The following is a 22993-nucleotide window of genomic DNA, read 5'->3' on the forward strand; positions in this document are numbered from 1 at the left end:
ATGAAAAACAAGAATCCCCAATTTTTTTATAGACAATATCACAATATAACTGTTGTAAAAAATATAAAAATTAAAATTTAACATCAGTTTAAATTGATATGAAAGATATTAAAAATGTTTCTATAAAATAAAATGGCGACAATTTAAACACAATATCATATCACACCAAAAGTTACAAGAATTGATAACGGACATGAATTTATGTTAACCATTTTTTATGCTTCTAAATATATAATCCACCAAAAATCATGTGTTAAACTCCACAACAAAATAATCGAGTTGAAATAAAGCATCAACATATGCTTAATTATGGTAGATATTTGTTATATTAATCTAAATTTACTAAAACATATTCATATCACTACTAAAAATAAGACATTTGATTACAAGATTTTACATCAGGTATGAAGATAATTGATGTGAAAAATATTTGTCAAAGGATTTTACATCAGATTTTATAACAATTTGATGTGAAAAAAAATTGATTTAGTGATTTTACATCAGACATTTAATTCCAATGATGGGAAAAATAACACGGTGGCAGTTTCGTAAATAAAATGAAATAGTGTTATAAAGAATTTTACATCAGTTAATTAAGTAACCGATAGGAAATGTTTTACTTCATGGGCCTTTATATCGGTCCCTTAATAAACCCGATGGAAAATGTCCAACAGCAAGGATATTTACTTCGGTCCATCTACAAACCGATGGGAAATGTCTCTCATTATTTTCCCCTAAAACCCTAGCCTCCTTTCCACCACACAAAATATTTCGTGTTTCTTCTTTCTTCTTCTGCTGAACCTGCGACCCTCCCTTCGACCCTCTCTTCGAAGACGACCTTACCTCCGCCGACGAACACCATCTTGTCGTCACCGCCCTTCTTCTCCGACGACCATAATCAAATTTACAAAGTTCAATCTCTCTTTAGAAAACCCTAATTCCCAAAATCCTTCAAACTCAATCGCCACCGTCACTAGCCGTCACACACAGTGGCCGTGATCTGTCCCCGTTGCTGCATCTCCGATTTCCTGTAAGTTCTTTTTACTTTTTTTCACTCCTTGCAGAATCTTAGGGAATACATTCCCTATTTTCAAATATTTTCAAATGGAGTATATGCCATGAATTTAGAAGTTCAACTATCCAAATAATAGATTGATTGGCATTTGTCTATTTGATTTTGCAGTTTTATGCATTTATTTTCTAAGTTTATGCACAGTTTTAAATCTATTGTATGAATGTGTGGTTTTATGTGCTCAGTCTATCAACAGAAATACATCCTTACATCTCGTGTGGAAGTTGATGGGACCCAAGCATTTATTGACGAGATTGGGAAGCTTGCTGAGTCTAACGGGTTACCATCTGAGAGCTTTAGATCTTCCCTCTCAGAATTTTCTGCTGATGAAGTGAGAAGCCATTTGAGTGAGGTAGTTCTTCTGGCCGCTTTTCCCTGTTCTGAACTCAATATAGCCTTTCAGTGACATTCTTTATTGTTCAGTAATAGTGAAAGTTTACACTAATGAGACTTATTGATAACACTTTGATGGTATCTTCTTAAAGGTTTATTCATTTTTAGGTTGTTGACTGAAGTTTTAATTATATAGTTATATGAAATATGTAGGTAATATTTTTTTACGGTTGGTTGTTCTATGCAGTGCCATTATTCTAAACAATGAAAATTCTAGCATTCATATTGACGCAGTTCTGGATCCTTTAAGTCCAACCAGCCAGAAGTTGTCTGGAATTCTTCGAGTTTTTTGGAAATACATTAAGCCCAGCATGAGGATTGTACTGAATCCTATGGTCAGTTGATATCTATGGTTCTATTTATATTTTATTTCTTAAATATTTTGGTTTTCCATTACCTAAGTTAAACCTTCTTTAAGAGTCTTCTGAAGTCATTGGGATCAAAAAAGGATAAGAGAATTGTAAATATTGTGTATGATACATGTAATTCGAAAAGACAATTTTGTCCTTGTGGCGTAACTATAACATGTTTGTCCTTAATGTGATTTCTCATTCTGCAGTCATGACCGGGATAATATTATGCTTGAGAACCTTGGTGACACAAGAACACTACAAGCAGCTTTTGAACTGGAAGCTCTTTTCCTCACAGGTAAAATTTCATTGCTTTTATTTTAAGATATAAGCTGGTAATTCTTTCCGATGTTGTCATTTGTAATTAAATAGCATTAAGTATTGTTCCTCTGAATCCGTTGGCACTCTTATCTATTGTTCATCGAATCAGGTCATTGCTCTGAGAAAGATCACGATCCTACATGAGGTCTTCAGCTGATTCTTGGAACCAAAACTTCACCGCATTTAGATGATACCATTGTGATGGCCAATCTTGGTTATTGGCAAATGAAAGTTGCTCCTGGTGTTTGGTTCTTGTAGCTTGCTCCTGGTAGAAGTTCTGAGCTCTATATTTTTAAGGAAGTTGATGATGGAAGTAAGAATAGACAATCATCAAAACTCATCACTATTAACAGTTTACGGGGTAAAGTAGTTCATATGGAAGTAGTGAAAAGAAAGGGCAAGGAAGATGAGAAATTGCTCATTCCTGATGATGAAGATGATGACGATCGGCAAGATAAGAAAGTGAGTGCTTGTTTTTTAAATTTATTTTGAAATTCGTGGCAGAGCAAAAGAAAGAAAACATTATTATTCAAATCCAAATCTTGACACTTGTTTTTATAGGGAAGTAGCTGGAATTCTAACATACTAAAATGGGCTTCTGGTTTCATCAGTAGCAATGAACAATCGAAAAATGCTGAAAGCAAATCACCCGTGAGTTATACTTTATATATTTAATTTTTATAAGTTTCTCCATTCTGTTTCTTTTGCGTGAATTCATTCTTCTCTTGCTAGATTTAATTGAAGACCTTGTTTCGGGACTTCTGAGTAAAAAATTATCAAACTTGGTGTAATTATTTTAAGGTTAAATGATTCTTCTTCTTTTATATCGGAAAATCAAAGTAGAATTTATAAAGCTTTTTAGTCCAATGTTGACTTTAAAAAGCTTACTCATCACATATTTTAAAAAGCTTGTTCATCACAAGTGTTAGAATAATATTCCACGTACATGCATGATAATTGGAGGTTTAACCCGTGTTCGGCTCTCCACATGAAGAGGGTATTAAGTAGTAAACATGCCTTGCATGAGATTTCTCTTTTATAAGTTTGACTTTCTTGCACACTTTAATCCATTGTCTAATATGCTTTACATATAGCTTAGATGCCACAAAACACTCATCAATATTATTAAGTGAACATCTAAACTAACTAGTATATAAGTAACATTTAAATTAACAAGTGTGATTGACATACTTAACTATTTTCGTTGTCATTTGTACAGGATCTGATTCCCCACATGTCCAAAGAGTATGGTTTTGAATATGAACTAATCACATACAAATGGCCTATTTGGGCATATAAAATTTTATTCCTGGATGTCGTCTTTCCTTATTCTTCTTATATGGATTTTTTTCTTTATAAGTGCTTTTGAATCAATTTGCAAATGACAATAAAAAAAAGCTACATGGCTTCATCCAATGTAAGTGTGATGTAAATTATAATTCTATATTTAATTTTATGATAATTATTCACTAAATATGTCATTCATTTGTAGACAAAGAAACAACATAATTCTAATGATTGTGAGCACTATGTGATGAAAAATATGTTGGATATTGTCTCTGCCAATATAACCGAATCTTGGATGCAGGTAATAAAATAACTTTAATTTGTTATTTACTTTGCGTTTTGCAACTTAATGTGAATTTTCAAAGAATAACTCTACATTGTTATTTATGTATTGTAGGTATTTGATGACCCTACAAAATTAACACAAGATGATTTGTATGATTTGCGACTCTGTTGAGAAAAATGTAATTAGTGTTATTGTTTATTTTCAACAAATGTAATTTTGGTGCTGTCTTCAGAAGCTACAACTCATTTTTCGTGGATGCAAGTTGGTAATTTTGTTGTTTTGTTGTTTTGTTATTTTGTAGTAGTCCACCGTGTGTAAACTTTCTTATAATTTTGTACACTTGTGTATCATAGATTAATAATTTTGTAAATTTTGAAGAATATATATATGCATCTTAGCTATTTGGTGCAATGAAATTATATCCTTCAGTGGTTAGAAAAATATGCAAATAGTGACATAAATGTGGTCTCTGTGGTGTGGGAAAAATGTGCAAAATAACGATGGTCTGTGTGGTATTTGAAACTTGTATGGAAAATTATGTAAAAAAAATATTATAGGTTAAAACAGGAAAAACAAATATTGTACGCTTAAAAACAGAAAACATATTACATCGGACAAAATGAAAAACCGATGTAAAAACTTATCTATTACATCGGGCAAAGTGGAAAACTGATGTAAAAACTATCTATTACATCGGACGGACAGGAAAACCGAAGTAAAATATGGCGTATATATCTTTTTATAAAAAAATTGCATTATTTTTCACATCAGACATTTGAATTCAACCGATGTGGTATGTTATTTTTTCACATCGGGCCTTGGCCCAATGTAAAATGTCTCTGACTTATTACATCGCCTGGCTTTACATCGGGCCCAGACCCGATGTAAAAAGTACTTTTCGCCCGATGTAAAAAGTACTTTCTGCACTAGTGTATTATGGCATCATGTATGCTACATTCATTATCAATAGGGTCACCACTTAAAATTTGCAAAATTAGATACCTTATAAAAAATTACATGTTAAACTTTCAGACATTAGCTCATTCAAGGAACCAACCTAGACTCAAAAGTCGGAAATATCCATCTTTGTAAGCTATACCACTAACATGAAAGGTTATGTTTTGTTTGATATTTATTCGAAGGAAATATTTAGATTAACGAATGTATCATTCCATGAACATATTCTGCCATATCATGTTCAAAGATCAACTGCCACAACATCTTGGCATTATTATTCTTCAAATCATTCATGATAAAATAAACATGGCCAAAACCATACACTTGATCCCAACCATTACAGTCTTAATCACTTTGATCAGAACAAACCTTTACCTGAACCCTGCAATTCAATTGCATACTTAAACGAACCTAACCAAAATCATACTTTTGATTCCTATAAACCAAATCCATGTCATGATGAACAAACCACACATTCGTTTGGTATAATTATTGATATTTCCTCCAACAAACCTACCTAAAGTGCACCTTTGTGTGCGTAATCAAGAACTAGATACAAACTATCATATTTGAAAAGTTATATTTGTATTGCAACACATGATTCACCTTAATTATCTAAAGGTATTCTCTATCTTATTTCTAAGTCCTTGTCTTATTATATTACTTCTACACCTCATTGTCATTACACTTTCTCTTTAACATTTAACATTGAGCCTAAAACTTATGTTGATGCTAATAGTGTTGTAATCAAGCAATGCAGGTTGAGATAATTTCTCTAGAGAAAACTAGGACTTAGAAACTTCTGAATTTACCTCCAAATATAAAACCGATTGGATATAGATGGGAGTATAAAATCAAATACCTTACAGATGGATCACTCGAGGGATTTAAGAGCAATTTAGTAGCCAAGTGATATAATCATATTGAGGGGCTTGATTATTTTGAAACTTATTCACAAGTTGCAAAACCTATCATTGTCAGGACAATCATTGCTTTAGCATCTATCAACAATAGGACAATCTAGCAGCTTGATATCAATAATATTTTCTTACATGGAGAGCTCAATAAGATGTTGATATGATTGTGACACCTGATGTAAATCCTTCTAAGCCTAATTAATCAGGTATGTAAGCATGTAAAGTCCCTCTATGGACATAAACAAACTAGCAGAAGAAGACATGAAAAGCTTATTCATTTTTTTACTAAGCATCTGTTGTGAATCTTGTTGTGAATTACGACATAATTCAATACCAATTTGTGAGGCAAAGAATAGTAACAACCAAAATAAATGGTCTACAACAATAATAATTCGCACACAGATAATATAACAGAATAAGGCGAGAAAAAGACGAAGGTTTGCTTACCCAGTTCGATCAAACGATCTACTCTGGGGAAGAGAGCAGCTCTCCAATTCCCTATACTCAAAAAGTTGTTACAGGAGATTACAAATGAGTTACAAGAAAATAGCCTTCGCAGTTCCCAAAGAGCAAACCCTATTTTCTACCCAAGTATTTACCAACCTTTCCAACTCTCAATATAAGAATCACTCAAACCCAAGGTGTTTAGAAGTATTTTCCAATCCTCTTAGATAACTCCAAAGGTTTCCCAAAAACCTTTGTCTTTCTAAGCTTTCCCTTGGAATTCCTTAAACCCTTATTTCTCCCTTGTTGTTGTAAGCTCTAAGATTGTCACACTATAATAACAGAAGAGATACATATTTATAATAGCAAAAATCCAATAAATGCATAACAAATCCCAAAACATATATCCTTAATTGTTAGAATAAAATATATTATTATAATCTTATAATATCTCTCAAATATTATAAATATCTTATAATATCTCTTAGACTATTATAAATATATATCTTATAATATCTTTTAACATATTATAAATATATATCTTATAATATCTTTTAGAATATTATAAATATCATATAATATTTTTTACATTAATTTATATGATCTCCAAGTTAATATAAAATATTCTAACATTAATGAATGGATCAATGAACCGAACTCACCGAGTTCGATACCCGTGAACCGCTTGGATCAGACTACTTTTTTACTTTCTGATTTATGAAAATCTCAAAACATATTTTCTTTCTCTTCATCAACAAAGGTTTTAAGGCATATTTCCAACAATCTCCACCTTGACTTTAAACTGTGTTGATATCAATTTAACTATCAACAATATTGCTGCTCTCTACCAGGTTGAAACTCTAATCAATAATCTTAATCAAATCCAAACAATCCTTGAATCTTGATATCACCACTTGCATCCACTTGTTTCCCATTACCTTTTTCTGTCTAGGTAATTTAAGAAGCCTGCAAGTATAATTTTTCAACCACCCTTGACTCCACTTGTTTTCAAAGGCCTCCTTGAAGGTTTTTCTTCTTTTATTTTGTAGTCCTTCAGCCACATTAAAAACATAATATCCAAGACTAGCATAATCGTCCCTTTGAGATGCTACAATAACTCTCCTTACCTTCTCATGAGTCAAATGATAATCAGAGATCTCTATAAGCGTTCCCTCACTATTACTAGTATCCCTAGTAGGAAACTCCACCTCAAACTGAGTTTTCTCTGTTATAGTTTTTAACAGATTTCTCTCTTGGTTTTCAGTATTCTCCATCTGAAGAATTTGTCTACCAACCAAGTAAGTTGTTTTAACCTTAGCTTTTCCCCAAAAACTCAATAACAACTCAGCGGTAACATGCATTCTTATCCCTTGATTTCTGCAAAATTCATCATTATACTCCTCTGAAACTTTCTCAAGGCATTCATAACGCCTTAAACCCAAATCCCATAGTTCTTCCTTTTCATGAAAGCCTCCACTAGTTAACGATGAGTGAATAACAATATTTGAACCTTCTAAAATATATAGACCACATATTTTATACCCTTTAGCAATAATTAATTCATCACACGAAATCTTCAACACTCCATGTTCAACTCTAGTGCAATAGCCTAGATCATCAAACATATTTATTATCTTTCGTAATCCTTCTTGTGTTTGTAGATGATGTGATCATAATAGGTGATACAGTATCTGAATTGAAGACCATCAAAGATGCACTACATAACTCCTTTAAGATTAAGTACATAGGATAGCCTAACTTATCCTAACACCCCTTTAGATAAATCATCGTGAAATGGGAAAAAATTATTCAACCCTTTGTATCTTACTCAATCGGTCTGCTATTAAATTCTTTGCTCTTCTCTTATCTCTAATATCCAAATCAAACTCTTGGAGCAACAACATTGTCCAAATTAGTCTTGAATTTACTTATGGGTTCTTGAACAGGAACATCGAAGTTGTTTGGTCAGTAAAACTAACTATGTTTGAACCAAGCAAATATATAATAAATTTATCAATCATAAACACAATAGTTATTTTTTTCCAATAATGATGTAGTTATCTTGTGTCAATTCCTAACATGGGCATCTCTTCACACCCATTCTTCAAGGATAACCCTTAATGCATAATTATATGTATCACATATAATCTTAAAATGGGCAGTCTTATCAGATGGATGAATGATGGGAGTAGAAGCTAATTTTTTTATGCTGTCAAATTTCTACTTACATTTCCTAAACATAACCCCCTAAGTTTATAATTTTTGAATAAGGGATCTTTTGTGAGACGACCAATGGTTAAATTCATTCATGTTATCATCACAATCTAATTTATTGTCTCCAACCCTTATTTGATAGTCCAAATATAAGACTTGTATATTGCATGTAATTTTCCCTTAGGACATTTTCTTAAGTTTAATATCAACTATTTTCACCTAGCCTCCAAAGATCCTTAGTGGGGATGATTAAAGAATATATATATCATTTTACTAAAGGAATTTATTGAAATTCATATAGCTATAGTACCATCTCCGTCGAGCTTTGGAGTTTGTTTGAGAGTTTGGAAGGAAAGAGAAAAGAGAGTTCCAGAGGAATGAGGTTTGGACAAAAAAAAATAGAGAAACCTTTCTTTTCTTTTTTAAATAATTTTGTATAGGATGATAAATGAATGTATCATTAATATATTTTTATTTTCCGAATATTATAACAACATAAATTCTAATTGAAAAAGTTATCTAAACCATGCAAAACCCTTCTCCAATACAATTTTTCAATTTTTCCAATTTAAGGAGTTTTTGTATTATGAAAAAAAATGAAACTATGCAAAATCCTCTCCACTTAAAACCCCACGCTCTTTTCATTCAATCATTCCTTTGTCTCAAAACGCTCCATCCCTTCTAAACTCCTACATAAAACATTAGAGTCTCAACATTAGCTTAAGCGGTAGTAATAGATCCTCAGAATCTCAATATTAGTTTGAACAATACATATCTGTTTGTAATTGAGTTGATATAGTAAAAAACACACGTTTGAGCCAAAACTTCAATTTATAACTTCTGAAAAATTCACGTAAAACTTGCACGCAGACTTGATCTTTATTACTTAACGCTCCACCAAACACACGCATAATAGGTAGAGCTGTCAAAATGGGCTAGCCCATATGGGTCGGCCCGCCAGACCCGAAAAATCATAGGGCTTGGGCCTTAAAATTAGAGCCCATATTTTTCAGGGCCTTTTTAGCCCAGCCCTGAAAAGCCCGCTACCCATTAGGGCTAGTCCATATGGGCCGTGGGTAGCCCATCAGGTCCGCATAATTATAAATTTAAAAAAAATATATTAATATTTATATTATCTTACTCCAAAATAACATATTGATTTTTCTCACTTCACTAAATTTTATCTCTATTTTATTCCATCTTTCTCTTTTAAATATTATACATTAATATAATCAACATTTTTTCATCATATTATATTAGTTTTTCTCTTATAATAAATATTCAAGTATTATTTTATACAATTTATACATATATTGTATTTAGAAACATAGTATTTATAAGAGATAATATAGTACTTAAAAATGTATTAGTTTAAAATAACATAATTTTTAATTTTATTTATAATAAATATTATAGAGTTTTTATTTTAATTTTTTTAAATAAAAAAGCCTATTTAGGACCGGATAGCCCAAAGTTCATCTAGGGTCGGGCTCGGGTAGTAAATCTCGAGCCCATATTATACAGGGCTTTTTGGCCCAGCCCTAAAAAATCCAGAGCCCGCTAGGGCCGGCCCGTTTAAGGCCGAGTAACCCTTATTGACAGCTCTATTAATAGGTGATATGAGTGCTTGATAAAAATAAGTGATGTATCTACAATGCTATCTTTTAGAACGAACAAAACATACTATTTCATATGATCTAAAATTTACCGCTGTTAAACTAAAGATAAATAAAGTCTCGTAATATATTTGTCACACATAAATTACCATGAAATGGTTTTTATTAGTGTTGCTATAATTAAACTATCAATAATCTACATTATAGCTTCAAAAACTTGAAACGAAATTGTATACCTTAAAATACATTGTCGATTAAGTAAATGAGAATAGTTAATTTTATCTTTAGGATTAAAAAGATAATATATATTCTTTTAAAAAAATAAAAAATAAAAAATAAAAAAATTAAGTACGAAAATGAGGGTACAAGGTGCATCCATCGTTAAACATGGCCATGAAATATTTGACCATGTTAAGACCCTCCATTTATTGCCCATCACATCCGCATAAGCTACTATAAATACGTGTTACACACGCGCCACCGAAAAACTCATTAACCCAATAAATAGAGCGCGTGTTTCTTAAAACAATACTCTGAAGGTGGACAAAGGTAATGAATGAAATGAACATAGAGAAAGAGAGTGGAGAACCGCCGGTGGTGAATGGTAAACCTGTCATAGTCAGAGGGGCCACCATGTGAATTGCCAATACTGTGCAAAATGTATATTGCAATTGTCTTCCCTCCTCTTCTATTACTCAATCTAGAATCCTAAATTAAACTTAATTACAAAAAGGAAAAAAGAAGTTAAACTTTAAAAAAAATAAAATATAAAGTGTGAAAATAATTAATTAATTTTTACTAATAATACGTATATTAGCGTAATCGTAATTCTTAATTTCTTATTTATGTGATGTATTTTGTCATTCAAAAGAAAACTAATGTTAATTTTAGGTACAAAGTTCAAACTTTTTTTTATGGTGAATTCTTATTTACCCAACTCAAAAAGTTGGGTAAGGTTACCTCCTTTGTAAAATGTTTTGAAAACAACAAATATTTGTAGTATTTTAATAAATAATTAAATGTGTTAAATGGGATGGAATCATGTGATTGGTTGAAGGTACACTACCCATCTTTTTGTGATGGGTAGAGAAGTTGTCCCCTTTTTATAGTCTATAATTAAATAGAGAATTATAAACTTGAAATCACAATAGTGTGAAAAAGAACGTTCCTATGCATGACTTGATTGTGTGACTTGATTCAGCATTTTGGATTTAAAAATGGTCAATGTGGAGTAATTTAATATATCAAATTTAAGAAGTGACTATTTAATCTTTAAAAAAAATATTTTAATAGTAAATGATGTAATCAGATATTTATTAATATCATTTTAATAATAATAAATGTTTTTTCTTTAATTTGGTACAAAAAAAAATCCTCCATATTTATTTTTTCTTTAATAATAAATATATATTTAATAATAAATATATATATTGTAGTGACATATTTGTAAAGACCCACAATATGACGATATGGAGTCGGCCTTCATCAGACATCTGTCCCAGAATATGTCGCATATGTATGATCCTCACTCAATAGGTGGCTCGCCCTAAAGGAAAGTGTGAATCGTGACGAGTACAGAGTCCGTAACCACATGCGGAAGAAGTCATGACCACGATTCTCTAAGAATTAGACAGTCGACAGGCTCCCTAATCAAGGTGGAGTGGTTACTACTTCTGAGGATTCCCCTAATATAGGTACATGAGCATCTATGAATGTCTCATACTTAGGGTTGAGGAGGATACATTCTGAATTCACCACAAAATACCTAACAACACAAAGCTTTTAACCCTCGTGAGCTTGCTTTAACCTCACATAAAACACTTCAAAAACAAGGCTTCTCACTTGTGTGAGCTTACCCTAACTACCACAAACTTTTAAGCCTATAACCACCCTTACTAGCATATGAGTGCCAGACATCTGTACTTTTTTAGCAAGTAGAGTGATACCCACTATGTGCCCACAAAAAACTGACATGCGCCACACATTTCATTATTCCACCAATTTGACATTGACCAAAGTCTCCATTCCTAACCCTAATCGTCCTCTTTCATGGTTTTTAGGAGATAACAATCTCCCACACATGAGGATACTAGAGTAGCAATGATCCTAACTCCATAGGAGAGATGCGCGCTGCCATAGACAAGTTGCACATTCAAAACAAAACTTTAAAGGACAACATCCTTAACATTCAGTAGCACCAGTAGGGGTTACCCCCATTCACAGAGGAAAACACCTCAAACGAGATATGGAAAACACCTATTCATGAAGGTTTCAAGCCTTCCTCCTTGGCAAAGTTTGATGGACATAGAAATTATTACGAGCACGTTGTCTCCATCAACACACAGATGACCATTATTGGAGTGCCTGATTCATTGAAATGCAAGCTTTTGTCTTACACTTTCAAAGATGAAGGCCTATAATGATACATGAGCCTACCACGAGCTTCTATCGTAATCTACCAAGATATGGTGGATAAACTCGTGCACCATTTCACAGCAAGTCGACATAGAAATATGTCCATCTCCAATTAGTTTAACATTCGACAAGGTCCCTCAAAATCATTAAGGGAATACCTCATCTGTTTCAGCGAAGCTATTATAGAAGTCGTCAACCCAAAATGATTTTGAGGGGCCTTGTCGAATATTTTTAGGGGCCTTATCAAATTGGAGCACTTTAACGAGTCCCTCGCCCAAAGGCCATTATATTCGTTAGCAGAGCTGGTCACAAGGGAAGTGTGTTATATAAACGACGTGGAGAGCTTCACGCCCCCAAACACTCGTCGCAAGCAGATATGGCAAAAGGTCCTTCACTTGCATGATATCCCTACGCATCTAACTCCAAACGCGAATGTTATAGACTTGAATCTAACATATGGTGTAAATTTCATAAGGTCAAAGGATGCCACACAAAAGATTGCTACCAAATTAAAAAAGAGATAAAGTGCTTGATCTAGGAGGGACACCTTAAAAAATATGTCAAAGGTGACTCCTTCCAAAGGCCAGGTCGCCTGCTCTTGTGACCGCAACAATGCTAGAAACCTTATGTCACAAAGGGTAAGGAGTCGTGCAGAAAAGATGGTGACACGACTGTTTTCCACACCCTCAATACTATTGCAAGAGAATTTGTCGGGGATGGAGAGACCAGTTTTGCTCGATGAAGATATGCTCTCCAAATATTAACTATAGAGGACCTGCCCACAAATCTGAAGGAAGGAGAGACCAAGACACCAGAGGTCAAGATTGTGTTTTTTAAAAAGGACATAGCAGGTTTCCATCCCCACAATGACGACTCCATGGACATCATCATGAGATGCAATGATTGAGAAATTAAAAGAATCTTGGTAGATTAAGGAAGCTCTGCGTATATCCTCTAGTGGGATGCATTTGAGAAGCTTCACCTCGACTCATATGATCTAAAAGCTTTCAGATGACCTATGAGGGATCCTTACCAACCTTTGAGGAAATCAAACACATTGAATCCTTACGAAGGAATCTTTGTCGCCCTCCAAGGCAATATGAAATTGTGGAACCCGAGGGACCCTTCTCCCGTTCGTGGCTCTTTGGAGGGAGAGCCTACCTATCATGAGATGTCTTGCTTTGCCTTTTTATTCTATTTTATGATAAATCTCCAAGGTAGTCTCGAGACATGGTTGTGGGTCAATGGTTGACCTGCATATAAACTAAGTGTTCTCCTCTCTAAACAAGCGATATTCTAGAATTTTCCCTGCAAAATAAGATGTTAAAATATATAAAGCATTAAGGAAAAGATCAAGTAAGAAGGTTCTTTCTATATGATAAAGCGAACCAAGTTACTTCTCTATCCCGCCGCCATATTCTTAGTCCATGGTAATAAGGATACAAGAGCTCATAAACCTAAATCAACTTAACACCTATATCACCTTTCGCTCAAGGGGAGAAAGGCTGCTGGAGTCCATTCCTTTTATGAGCTGGGGACTCATTGTCCATAACAGAGGTAAACGAGTGGCCTTTGTCGCCTATGTAGTCACCATAAAAACACCATATAGCCCTCTGAATCACACAAATCTATGTTACCAATATTCATAAGACGTACTGAAGGGTTCTAGAAAATTCCTACCATGCAAAGAGCGTAGAATTACCCAACCACAAATGAGGAGGACCTCTACGCCATAAAAATAAAGGAATATGCTTATAGTGGGTAGGAGGACCAGATGGAAACAAATGATCTCAAAGGACCTAATGATGCTTTAGACATTGGGTGTGATTTGCGAAGGGAGACATTACCAGTCGCCAAAAAGTCTGGTTTACAATGCGTAAAAAGTATTAAGACCCAAACTCATGAATGATACAAAGGTGCAAGTAAAAATAATGGGCATATAAACCACCAAATGTAGCCATGTTAGCCCTTTCTATTCCTGAATAGGGCTCCATAATTACGCCCTAATATTCTGATGAAACCTCGCGATTCTGTTCGATTAAGAATATAAGAATACAGTATCTCTAACATGGACACATTTGGTATTCTTCTCGGCCATCAATTTTAATGAGAATGGAAGAGGTTACAAAAGGCTCTAATACTTGGATCCCTTGAAGTTTAATGAACCACGTTATCTTCCCCTTCTATCTGAACTTAAAGATCAGATAAGCACTACCGCACCTGTGAAACTTCTCTGATTAAATAGTGAAAATCCTAAAAGAAGAGGGAGAGAAAAATAGCTTTTTGAAAAGTAAACCAGGACCCTTTTATGAGGGAAAAACCAAGAACACAAGCAACATGCCTAGTAATGCAATTGTTGCAAGAAGTGGAGAGGGTTTCACACGTCTAGGACATGCATAAGAAAAGAAACTAGACTGGGTTTTCTTAGGAAAACCATCATAAGCAGCATTAAATGCCACATACGCTTCTTTTCCACTAAAGTTCAAGTTTCCAATACTAATTAACATTTTGACGTCTCTAAAATCACTTGACTGATTTTTGATATCCCTTAGTGACAATTGAGTTATACTTAAGAATCCTGACAAGGGCCTGATGACTCACCCTTAAATGAGAGACTCACCCCCAATTAAGGGACTTGCCCCTAACTAAGGGACTCACCCTTAACTAAGGGACTCGCTCCTCACTACGGGATTCACTTGAGAGGAATTAAAGGTTTAAGACTATGTGGAGGAGGATCTTAATCACTTTTCCCTTTAAAATTTATCGTGCTTAAGGGACTAGGTAGTGATATATTTGTAAGGACCCAATATAGGACGACATGAGACCGGCCCCCATCAAGTGTCCGTCCCAGAATATATCGCTTATGCATGTCTCTACTCATTAGGTGACCCGCCCTAAGGGAAAACATGGATGGTGACGTGTACGCAATCCATAGCCACACGCAGAAGAAGTCATGATCATGATTCTCTAAGAATTAAGTAATTAACAGTTTCCCTAGTTAAGGTGAAATAGTTACTACTTTTGAGGATTCCCCAAATCCAAGCCCATGGACCTCTATAAATATCTCATCCCTAGGGTTGAGGAGAATACTTTCTAAATTCACCAGGAAATACCCAAAAATACAAAGTTTTTCATTCTCGTGAACATACTTTAACCTTATAAAAAATACCTCCAAAATAAGACTTCTCACCCGCGTGAACTTTTCCTAACCACCACAAACTCTATATTTTTAATAAATTCAAAATTCTTAGCAATTCAAATGATTCAATTAAAGTCTATTAATTTTTAATTTTTTTTTGTTTGGAAGAAGTATTAAAATGATTCATTATTAAATTTTTGGTGTCATTTTTGGGCCAAATTTAAAATATGAAAAATAAAGACCAATTTATAATTTTTGAAAATTTGAAGGGACCAATATGTAAATTCTGAAAATTATTAGGATTTTATTTGATGGGACCATCTTGCAAGTTTTGAAAAATTAATTATAAACAAATTAACATTTGTTATATAGAATGAGTAATTTAAAATTATTTACTTTTCAATATCATTTGAAATTTCTTAATATCTCATATATATGGTTAATAATTCTTCATATCTTTTATAATTATTGGAGTAAATATATCCCTCCTCATATATATATATATATATATATATATATATATATATATATATATATATATATATATATATATATATATATATATATATATATATATATATATAAAAGAAGCGTATCTGGTGAGAACTAATAGGGTCATGAGAACAATTAATATCAATCGTTAGATCTAATGTTGCTCTTAATATGGTATCTTTAAATCTTAAATGTTAATTAGATCTAACGATTGATATTAATTGTTCTCATTTCTCACAAACCTATTAGTTCTCACCAGATACGCTCCCTATATATATATATATATATATATATATATATATATATATATATATATATATATATATATATATATATATATATATATATATATATATATATATATATATATATATATATATAGGGAGCGTATCTGGTGAGAACTAATAGGTTTGTGAGAAATGAGAACAATTAATATCAATCGTTAGATCTAATTAACATTTAAGATTTAAAGATACCATTTTAAGAGCAACAACATTAGATCTAACCATTGATATTAATTGTTCTCATTTCTCATAACCCTATTAGTTCTCACCAGATACGCTCCTATATAGGGAGCGTATCTGGTGAGAACTAATAGGTTTGTGAGAAATGAGAACAATTAATATCAATCGTTAGATCTAATTAACATTTAAGATTTAAAGATACCATTTTAAGAGCAACAACATTAGATCTAACCATTGATATTAATTGTTCTCATTTCTCATAACCCTATTAGTTTTCACCAGGTACGCTCCCATATATATATATATATATATATATATATATATATATATATATATATATATATATATATATATATATATATATATATATATATATATATATATATATATATATATATATATATATATATATATTCTATTTTATCATTTTTATAAAATCAATTTTATATTTTAAAAAATTGTTTTCATCCTGTCTCATTTTTTTTTACTTAAAATTGACTATGTATTTAATTTTATAAGTGTTTTATCAGTGAAATATGTCAAATGATTAAGTAAAATTTTATAATTTTAAAAATAAAAGAGGTAAGTCACACATCATTAAACAAATGTACACATTATCCTGATAATTTCTATAATATGAGAAAAAAAACAAATCTTTGTCATTCTTTAAAAATAAAAAATAAAATTAATTATTATTAAAAATAAATTTATTGTTGATTTTTAATAGAAAAATATGATAAATAGATCAAAAGTATTTTAATTAAAATAGGGAGAATAATTTTTGAATGAGATAAATTAGAGGATAAGAAAAAGTCTATAAGCTATAAATCAACAATATTTATCATATTATTAATGTTTTTTAAAAATTTTAAGCTAAAATACTTCTACATCCATAATGTATCACAATTCAACTTCATAAAATATTTTATCTTTCTATAAACAGTCAGTATGTTTATGTTAGTTGATAGCCGCAAAGATCAAACGAAAAAGAACAAGTTTGAATTTGTATTATTCAATTTATTATTTTCCAAAAGTGAAATTTTCACTAATAAATTATTTGATTAAAAAAATATAGGATAAAAAATATTTTAACTTGTCTTAAATGTTCTCATATATATCAAAGTATACATAAAATCTTTAACATATAGAATAATACTATTCTATTGAACACTTCATCAAATGTATAATTCTATATCTCTATATTGTGTGTGACTTTTAAGTGATATGCCATCCTTAGTATTTATTAAGAAGTATATAATTTTTAATTCTTAAAAATTCGAAAAAAATTACATTGAATTGAATTTGTATTATTATTTCAAATTTTGAAGTAACTCAACTATCTCAATGATGATTTAGTTTCTTATTAAAAAAAAAGTGATGATTTAGTTGAACAAATAAAAAAATAAAAGTATAGAAATAAAAAAAGATTACGCTGAGATAATTGAAGTATATTTAATTTTGAAATGTCGCTTACCCACGTCAGCAAAGCAACCCTTCACCATTCTCTTCCTTCAGTCTGATTTCATTCATTCAGCAATGCTTTTTAACGTCCCATCATCCATCTCTCTCTCCCAAAAAATTCTCCATTTTTTCTTTCTCACTCTCTAAACAAAACCCCAAATCCAAACTAAACGCTCCTCTTCTTCCCCGTGAAAACTTAAACTCACACACACACACACACACTCACTCATTCACAGCAACAAAACGCCACCGTTTCACACTGCAACCAAAAACTGTAAACCTTTATTAATTACTCTACTTACCCTAATTTTGAAGACTTCTGGAACTTTCTCGATCATCATGGATTCATCATCAGCAGGAGCATCATCTTCAGAACCTCCAACAACTTCTCCTACGGTTACCGTAACCACCGTACAACCGGAGGGATCTTCACCACCGCAACCACCACCACAAGCTCCACCAAGCCGTTACGAATCTCAAAAGCGCCGTGACTGGAACACTTTCCTCCAATATCTACAAAACCACAAGCCACCATTGACGCTTGCACGGTGCAGTGGCGCTCACGTGATTGAGTTTTTGAAATATCTCGATCAGTTCGGGAAGACGAAAGTTCATGTTTCCGGATGTCCGTATTTCGGTCATCCGAATCCTCCTGCTCCCTGCGCTTGTCCTTTGAAACAGGCGTGGGGAAGCCTTGATGCGTTGATAGGACGACTCAGAGCGGCCTATGAAGAAAACGGAGGCCGTCCTGAGTCGAATCCGTTCGGCGCTAAAGCTGTGAGAATTTACTTGAGGGAAGTGAGAGAAGGACAGGCAAAAGCTAGAGGGATTCCTTATGAGAAGAAGAAGAGGAAGAGGACTGCAGTGACAGTGTCTGCTGTGAGTAGTAGTGGTGGTGCTAATGATGATAGCGGTGGTGGTAACGGTGGTGCAGGTGATAACACGGTTGTTGTTGTTGGTGGTGGTACAACTACAACTTCAACTACAACTACTACAGCTAATGCAAGTACTTCTTAGTACTGCCACCGCCACCACAGTATAGTAATCTTAATTATATTTATTTATTTTTCCTCATTTTTTTCTCTTAATTTTATGTCTTTAGTTTTTAATTCTAAGGAAATTAATTGTGATTAAAGCTTATTATTATTAAGTTACATATTTATTATTATTAATAATATTATTATGCCTATTTTCCATCAACAAAATTTAAGTTCCTAGATATTATTATTGTTTGATTATATATGTTTTAGCTCAATTTTTGCATGATCATTCCATTCCATGTTTTAGCTAAATCTTGAGCAAGTTAGCATTTAGTAATTAATTAAAATCTTAATTACTAGCATTCTCTTTCTAATCTTTTTCTTTAGCTGCTATTAGTTTTTCATTTTAAGTGTTTTTGTTTTGCCTCTATTTTGTTTCTTATAGTTTTGATTTTGTTTTGAAGGTGGAGTGAATGTTTTTTGAATAGTAACTCAATGCACTATCACTATGGTGAAGCTATATATATGTTTATATAAATCCTTATTATCATTGGAACTTGTTGTAGGAATGAACAATTTGTCAGAATAAAAAACTCCCAAAGCATTTTTAATTTTGTTTTTCTTGATGCTGGTGTTATTTTTTGGGTTTAATGTTGGAGAGTGAAGGAGTGAGCTTCATTTCTAGTTGTACCATACCTCATCAATTAATTTGTTGAATATTTTGAACAACGGGAAAGAAAAATCACTGATATGTCTTTGTCTGAAATTGTCATCCTTACAAAATGTTGTAGCTAGACTTAGATATAGATATAATGACCCTTCCATAATTATGATTATTATCATCATAATTATTCAAAATCATGATTAATTTAATTTCATCATCTATGTCTATGTTTTAGTGGTGATGCTGCTAGTAAAAAAAATAGAGTAACAACAGAAAACAAGTCAAATAAGAAGACCTAATTCTTCAATTCTATACTATTCATATGGTCCCCAAGGGCTCTCTTTCTGAATCTACTGGCCTCAATCTATCAACAATGATCCCAACACACACGTGCACTATCTTATCATTTCTCAAAACTTTTTTCTTGTTGCACATTCTGTTTCAGGTGCTCTTTTCTCACATCTTGATCATAGATGTTGTTTTTTGTTCTATGATTTTGTTTTTCAGTGTCACAATTTTGGCTTATTTTCTAACCATCCATGATGTTTCGATTCAGTAAATTGTCAAATCACAGTTTATAGTAATTTATACAAATAGGTAATCATACCATACATGTATGTACATGTACTAGTATTATACTTAAAAGAAATGTATATAATTAAAAGAGTATTCACCAGCATTCTCACTGTCCCTTATGATACCTATAATTGACATATCTTTCCGTGACAACAACACCTACTAAAAGATAAGTAACCTACAAGCATCAATGAAAAAAAAGTGATGCCTTGTGATTGCTACTCATATTTTATTTGGAAACCACCACCTAAGTGTGAAAAGGATTACTAGCCTACCATACCTCTTATTACATTCTATATCCTTATTTACATATAATAATCATTTGTATTATTATAATTTCGATTGGATACAATTATGTCCTATTTGTTATTATAGCATAGACCCACCATTCCCTCCAAAACAAAATAACATTTCACAAATTTCAATTTGGAATATTTTTGGACCCATTTTCCACTTAAAATCATCATTCATCTACTCATGATAATGTACCAAAATTATTTCTTTGTATATTGCTTTCTTGTTTGCTTCTTCTTTTTCTGGCATTATTTTTTCTCTTCTCTCTCCATAAAAGAAATATTCATATTTAACCAACAACTTTCGCTTTCTGGCCTTTTCTAGATCCAAATTATTTCGTATAGGGAACTTTATTTTCTCACTTTATTTTTTGTTTTTTCTTTATTATGTGCGGTGCCCACTTTAACCATTTCGTTCACTACAGAAGTCAAAAAGGAAACAATTATATTTATATATCACTCTCAAAATAAAATTAATACTATATTCTATCTTTTTTTCAATTTAATTTTGAAGACGTGTTTAATTATTTATTATTTATTATTTATTATTTATATCTGATATCTCTGCATAGTTATTAATTGAACGATATTTTTTCTCAATTTTACCGTCATTAATATATGGTACAATGAAATATGAATTATTCATTGTTTGGTTATTTTGTTTTTTTAGCTTTTACTATTTATAATATTTACGGATGTTTACTGTTACGTGGGACACGGAATTCTGAACAGAAATAAGTGCTAAGGAGCAAGATCACAAGGTTGATAAGGGGAAGAGAATCCCACTTAAGTTCTGAATATTTTTGCCTTATTTGTCGTTACATGAAATGATAGTAGCATTCTGTGCATTGGTCATTTCATATAATAGTTTCATTTATGAGAGGGGTGGGAAGGGAGTGTTTTCTGGTGGGTGGGGAGAGATTTTTAGATATAGGAAGAGTGTGTGGGGTTCTTTTTTGCCTTATTCTTAATGCACCTGCTTCTTGTGGTTGTCCTAAGCAAACAACAATTTCAATAGGGTCTCTTTATTGACGTTATGGTTTGGAAAAAGAATATGCACATATTTGGGCTTAATTTCATTTAAGATAAAAAGTGTGTTTAATTTACTATGTATAAATAGAAAATTGGGTAAATCTTATTTCTAGTGACAAATATTTATAAAGTGTGTTTAATTTACTATATATAAATAGAAAAATGTGTAAAACCTTATTTTTAGTGACAAATATTTTTTTAATAAGCAATGAAACTTCAAATATGAAAACACAAGGGGCTCAATCCAACAATACAACAAAAGCCAATTTTACACACTAGTTGACCACCCAATCACCCGATTAAATTTATTAGAGGCCACAAGCCACTCCCAAGATAAATGTTTAATCATCTCTAACACATCAATTTTGCTTAGAATCTCCCAGTTCAATAAAATAGTGTTCCTACAAGCCTTAGTGGTCCAACAAATAGTTAGACCAAACAACCAATGAAAATCAAAGCTAAAAATAGATGTTGTATTTAGGTTTAACGCTTGCAAACGATATAATAGCATACCTGCTCGATTGTCATATATCACTTCAAACTAGTCACAAATCTTTTTTGAGTGGGTGGGATAGCTCACTTGACACTTAATAGTTGATTTAAGAAAGTTATTGGTCTATGGTTCAAATCCTGACAGCGACATTTATTTGTAAACAAGTTGATGATAATTTATAAATCAACAACTTTAAAAACAAAAAAAATAGTCACAAGTCTTTTTTAAAAGAAGCTTACTAACTGCTGAAGAATGGAAGAGATGTTTCAAGTCCTCTTCACCCTCGAAACATCGACGACAAACTAAATTGTACGCACCCTTGAGAACATAACACCTTGCTAACTCCATCTTAGACGACAATCTATTGAAGATCAATCTCCAACGAAATATGAGAATTTCGCTAGACACCCGAGATTTCTACAAGTTGGCCAGATCACTGTTAGAGACCAATTTGTTGATATATTTGTTCATAATTTTGTAGTCTTTTGCAATTTAATATATAGTTTGCTAGTGTTTAAGCATTCAATTCATATAAATAAATAAAGTATAAGGTTATGTTTGTATATATGTCGGTTTATTCACTTTCCCTTGCATTTTGTAGGTTTTTTAGGTGATGACAAGTTTTTGGACTTTAGGAAGGCAAGAGGAATGCTTGGATGGAGTTAAGAAGTCCAAAATAGCAAGAAAATTTCATCAAGCCCGCTAAGCGAAGGTGTAGCGTACTTAGAGAGTCAATTCCAAAATTGAGCCATGTTTTTGACCGCGCTTAGCCCGGCCATCTCGCTTAGCGCGTTCCTCTTTTCAGGACCAGATATTTTCGCAAGCTCACTTAGCTAGCTAAGCGAGATTCCACTTTTGGCACTTGTGTTTTAGGAACTTGAAGATATTTTGTGACTTTATCTTGATCTTTCTACCAACTCTTTCCCATAACATTATTCTAGGGCACAAAATAGAGAGAAAAAAAATACATATTTGGAGAATTTCATTAAGATTTTCAAGCATCCATCTTCATTTTTGATCTTTGATGCTAGTGAATCTTCTTTTGTTACTTGTTGTTGAAGCTACCATGGCTATGGATAGCTAAACGTCTTTTGTGTTAAGATTAGAGGTAGTTAACTTTTATATTA

The 22993-nt window shown here is 32.3% G+C and overlaps 2 protein-coding genes across 5 annotated transcripts; both read left to right on the forward strand.

Moving 5' to 3' along the window:
- The first annotated feature begins 692 nt into the window (after positions 1-692).
- Positions 693-4056, forward strand: LOC131656275 (UDP-glucose:glycoprotein glucosyltransferase-like). Of its 4 annotated transcripts, XR_009300047.1 has the most exons (9): positions 693-1030; positions 1258-1424; positions 1653-1800; positions 2025-2113; positions 2246-2598; positions 2698-2787; positions 3356-3553; positions 3629-3724; positions 3821-4056. XR_009300047.1 is itself a non-coding variant. In XM_058926019.1 (8 exons), the coding sequence occupies exons 5-8, from the start codon at positions 2512-2514 to the stop codon at positions 3878-3880; spliced, it is 333 nt and encodes a 110-aa protein (XP_058782002.1). In that variant the 5' UTR covers positions 693-1030; positions 1258-1424; positions 1653-1800; positions 2025-2150; positions 2246-2511; the 3' UTR covers positions 3881-4056. The 4 variants fall into 4 exon arrangements, 3 of the variants coding, with proteins under 3 accessions (XP_058782002.1, XP_058782001.1, XP_058782003.1); XM_058926019.1 differs by lacking the exon at positions 3356-3553 and having other exon boundaries at positions 2025-2150; XM_058926018.1 differs by lacking the exon at positions 3356-3553.
- Positions 4057-17848: 13792 nt separating this feature from the next.
- LOC131662134 (protein LIGHT-DEPENDENT SHORT HYPOCOTYLS 6-like) lies at positions 17849-19998 on the forward strand. The gene is made up of 2 exons (XM_058931833.1): positions 17849-18864; positions 19273-19998. The coding sequence occupies exon 1, from the start codon at positions 18168-18170 to the stop codon at positions 18843-18845; it is 678 nt and encodes a 225-aa protein (XP_058787816.1). The 5' UTR covers positions 17849-18167; the 3' UTR covers positions 18846-18864; positions 19273-19998.
- Positions 19999-22993: the final 2995 nt, after the last annotated feature.

The sequence above is a fragment of the Vicia villosa genome, linkage group LG3, assembly GCF_029867415.1.
Source record: "Vicia villosa cultivar HV-30 ecotype Madison, WI linkage group LG3, Vvil1.0, whole genome shotgun sequence".
Lineage (NCBI taxonomy): Eukaryota > Viridiplantae > Streptophyta > Magnoliopsida > Fabales > Fabaceae > Vicia > Vicia villosa.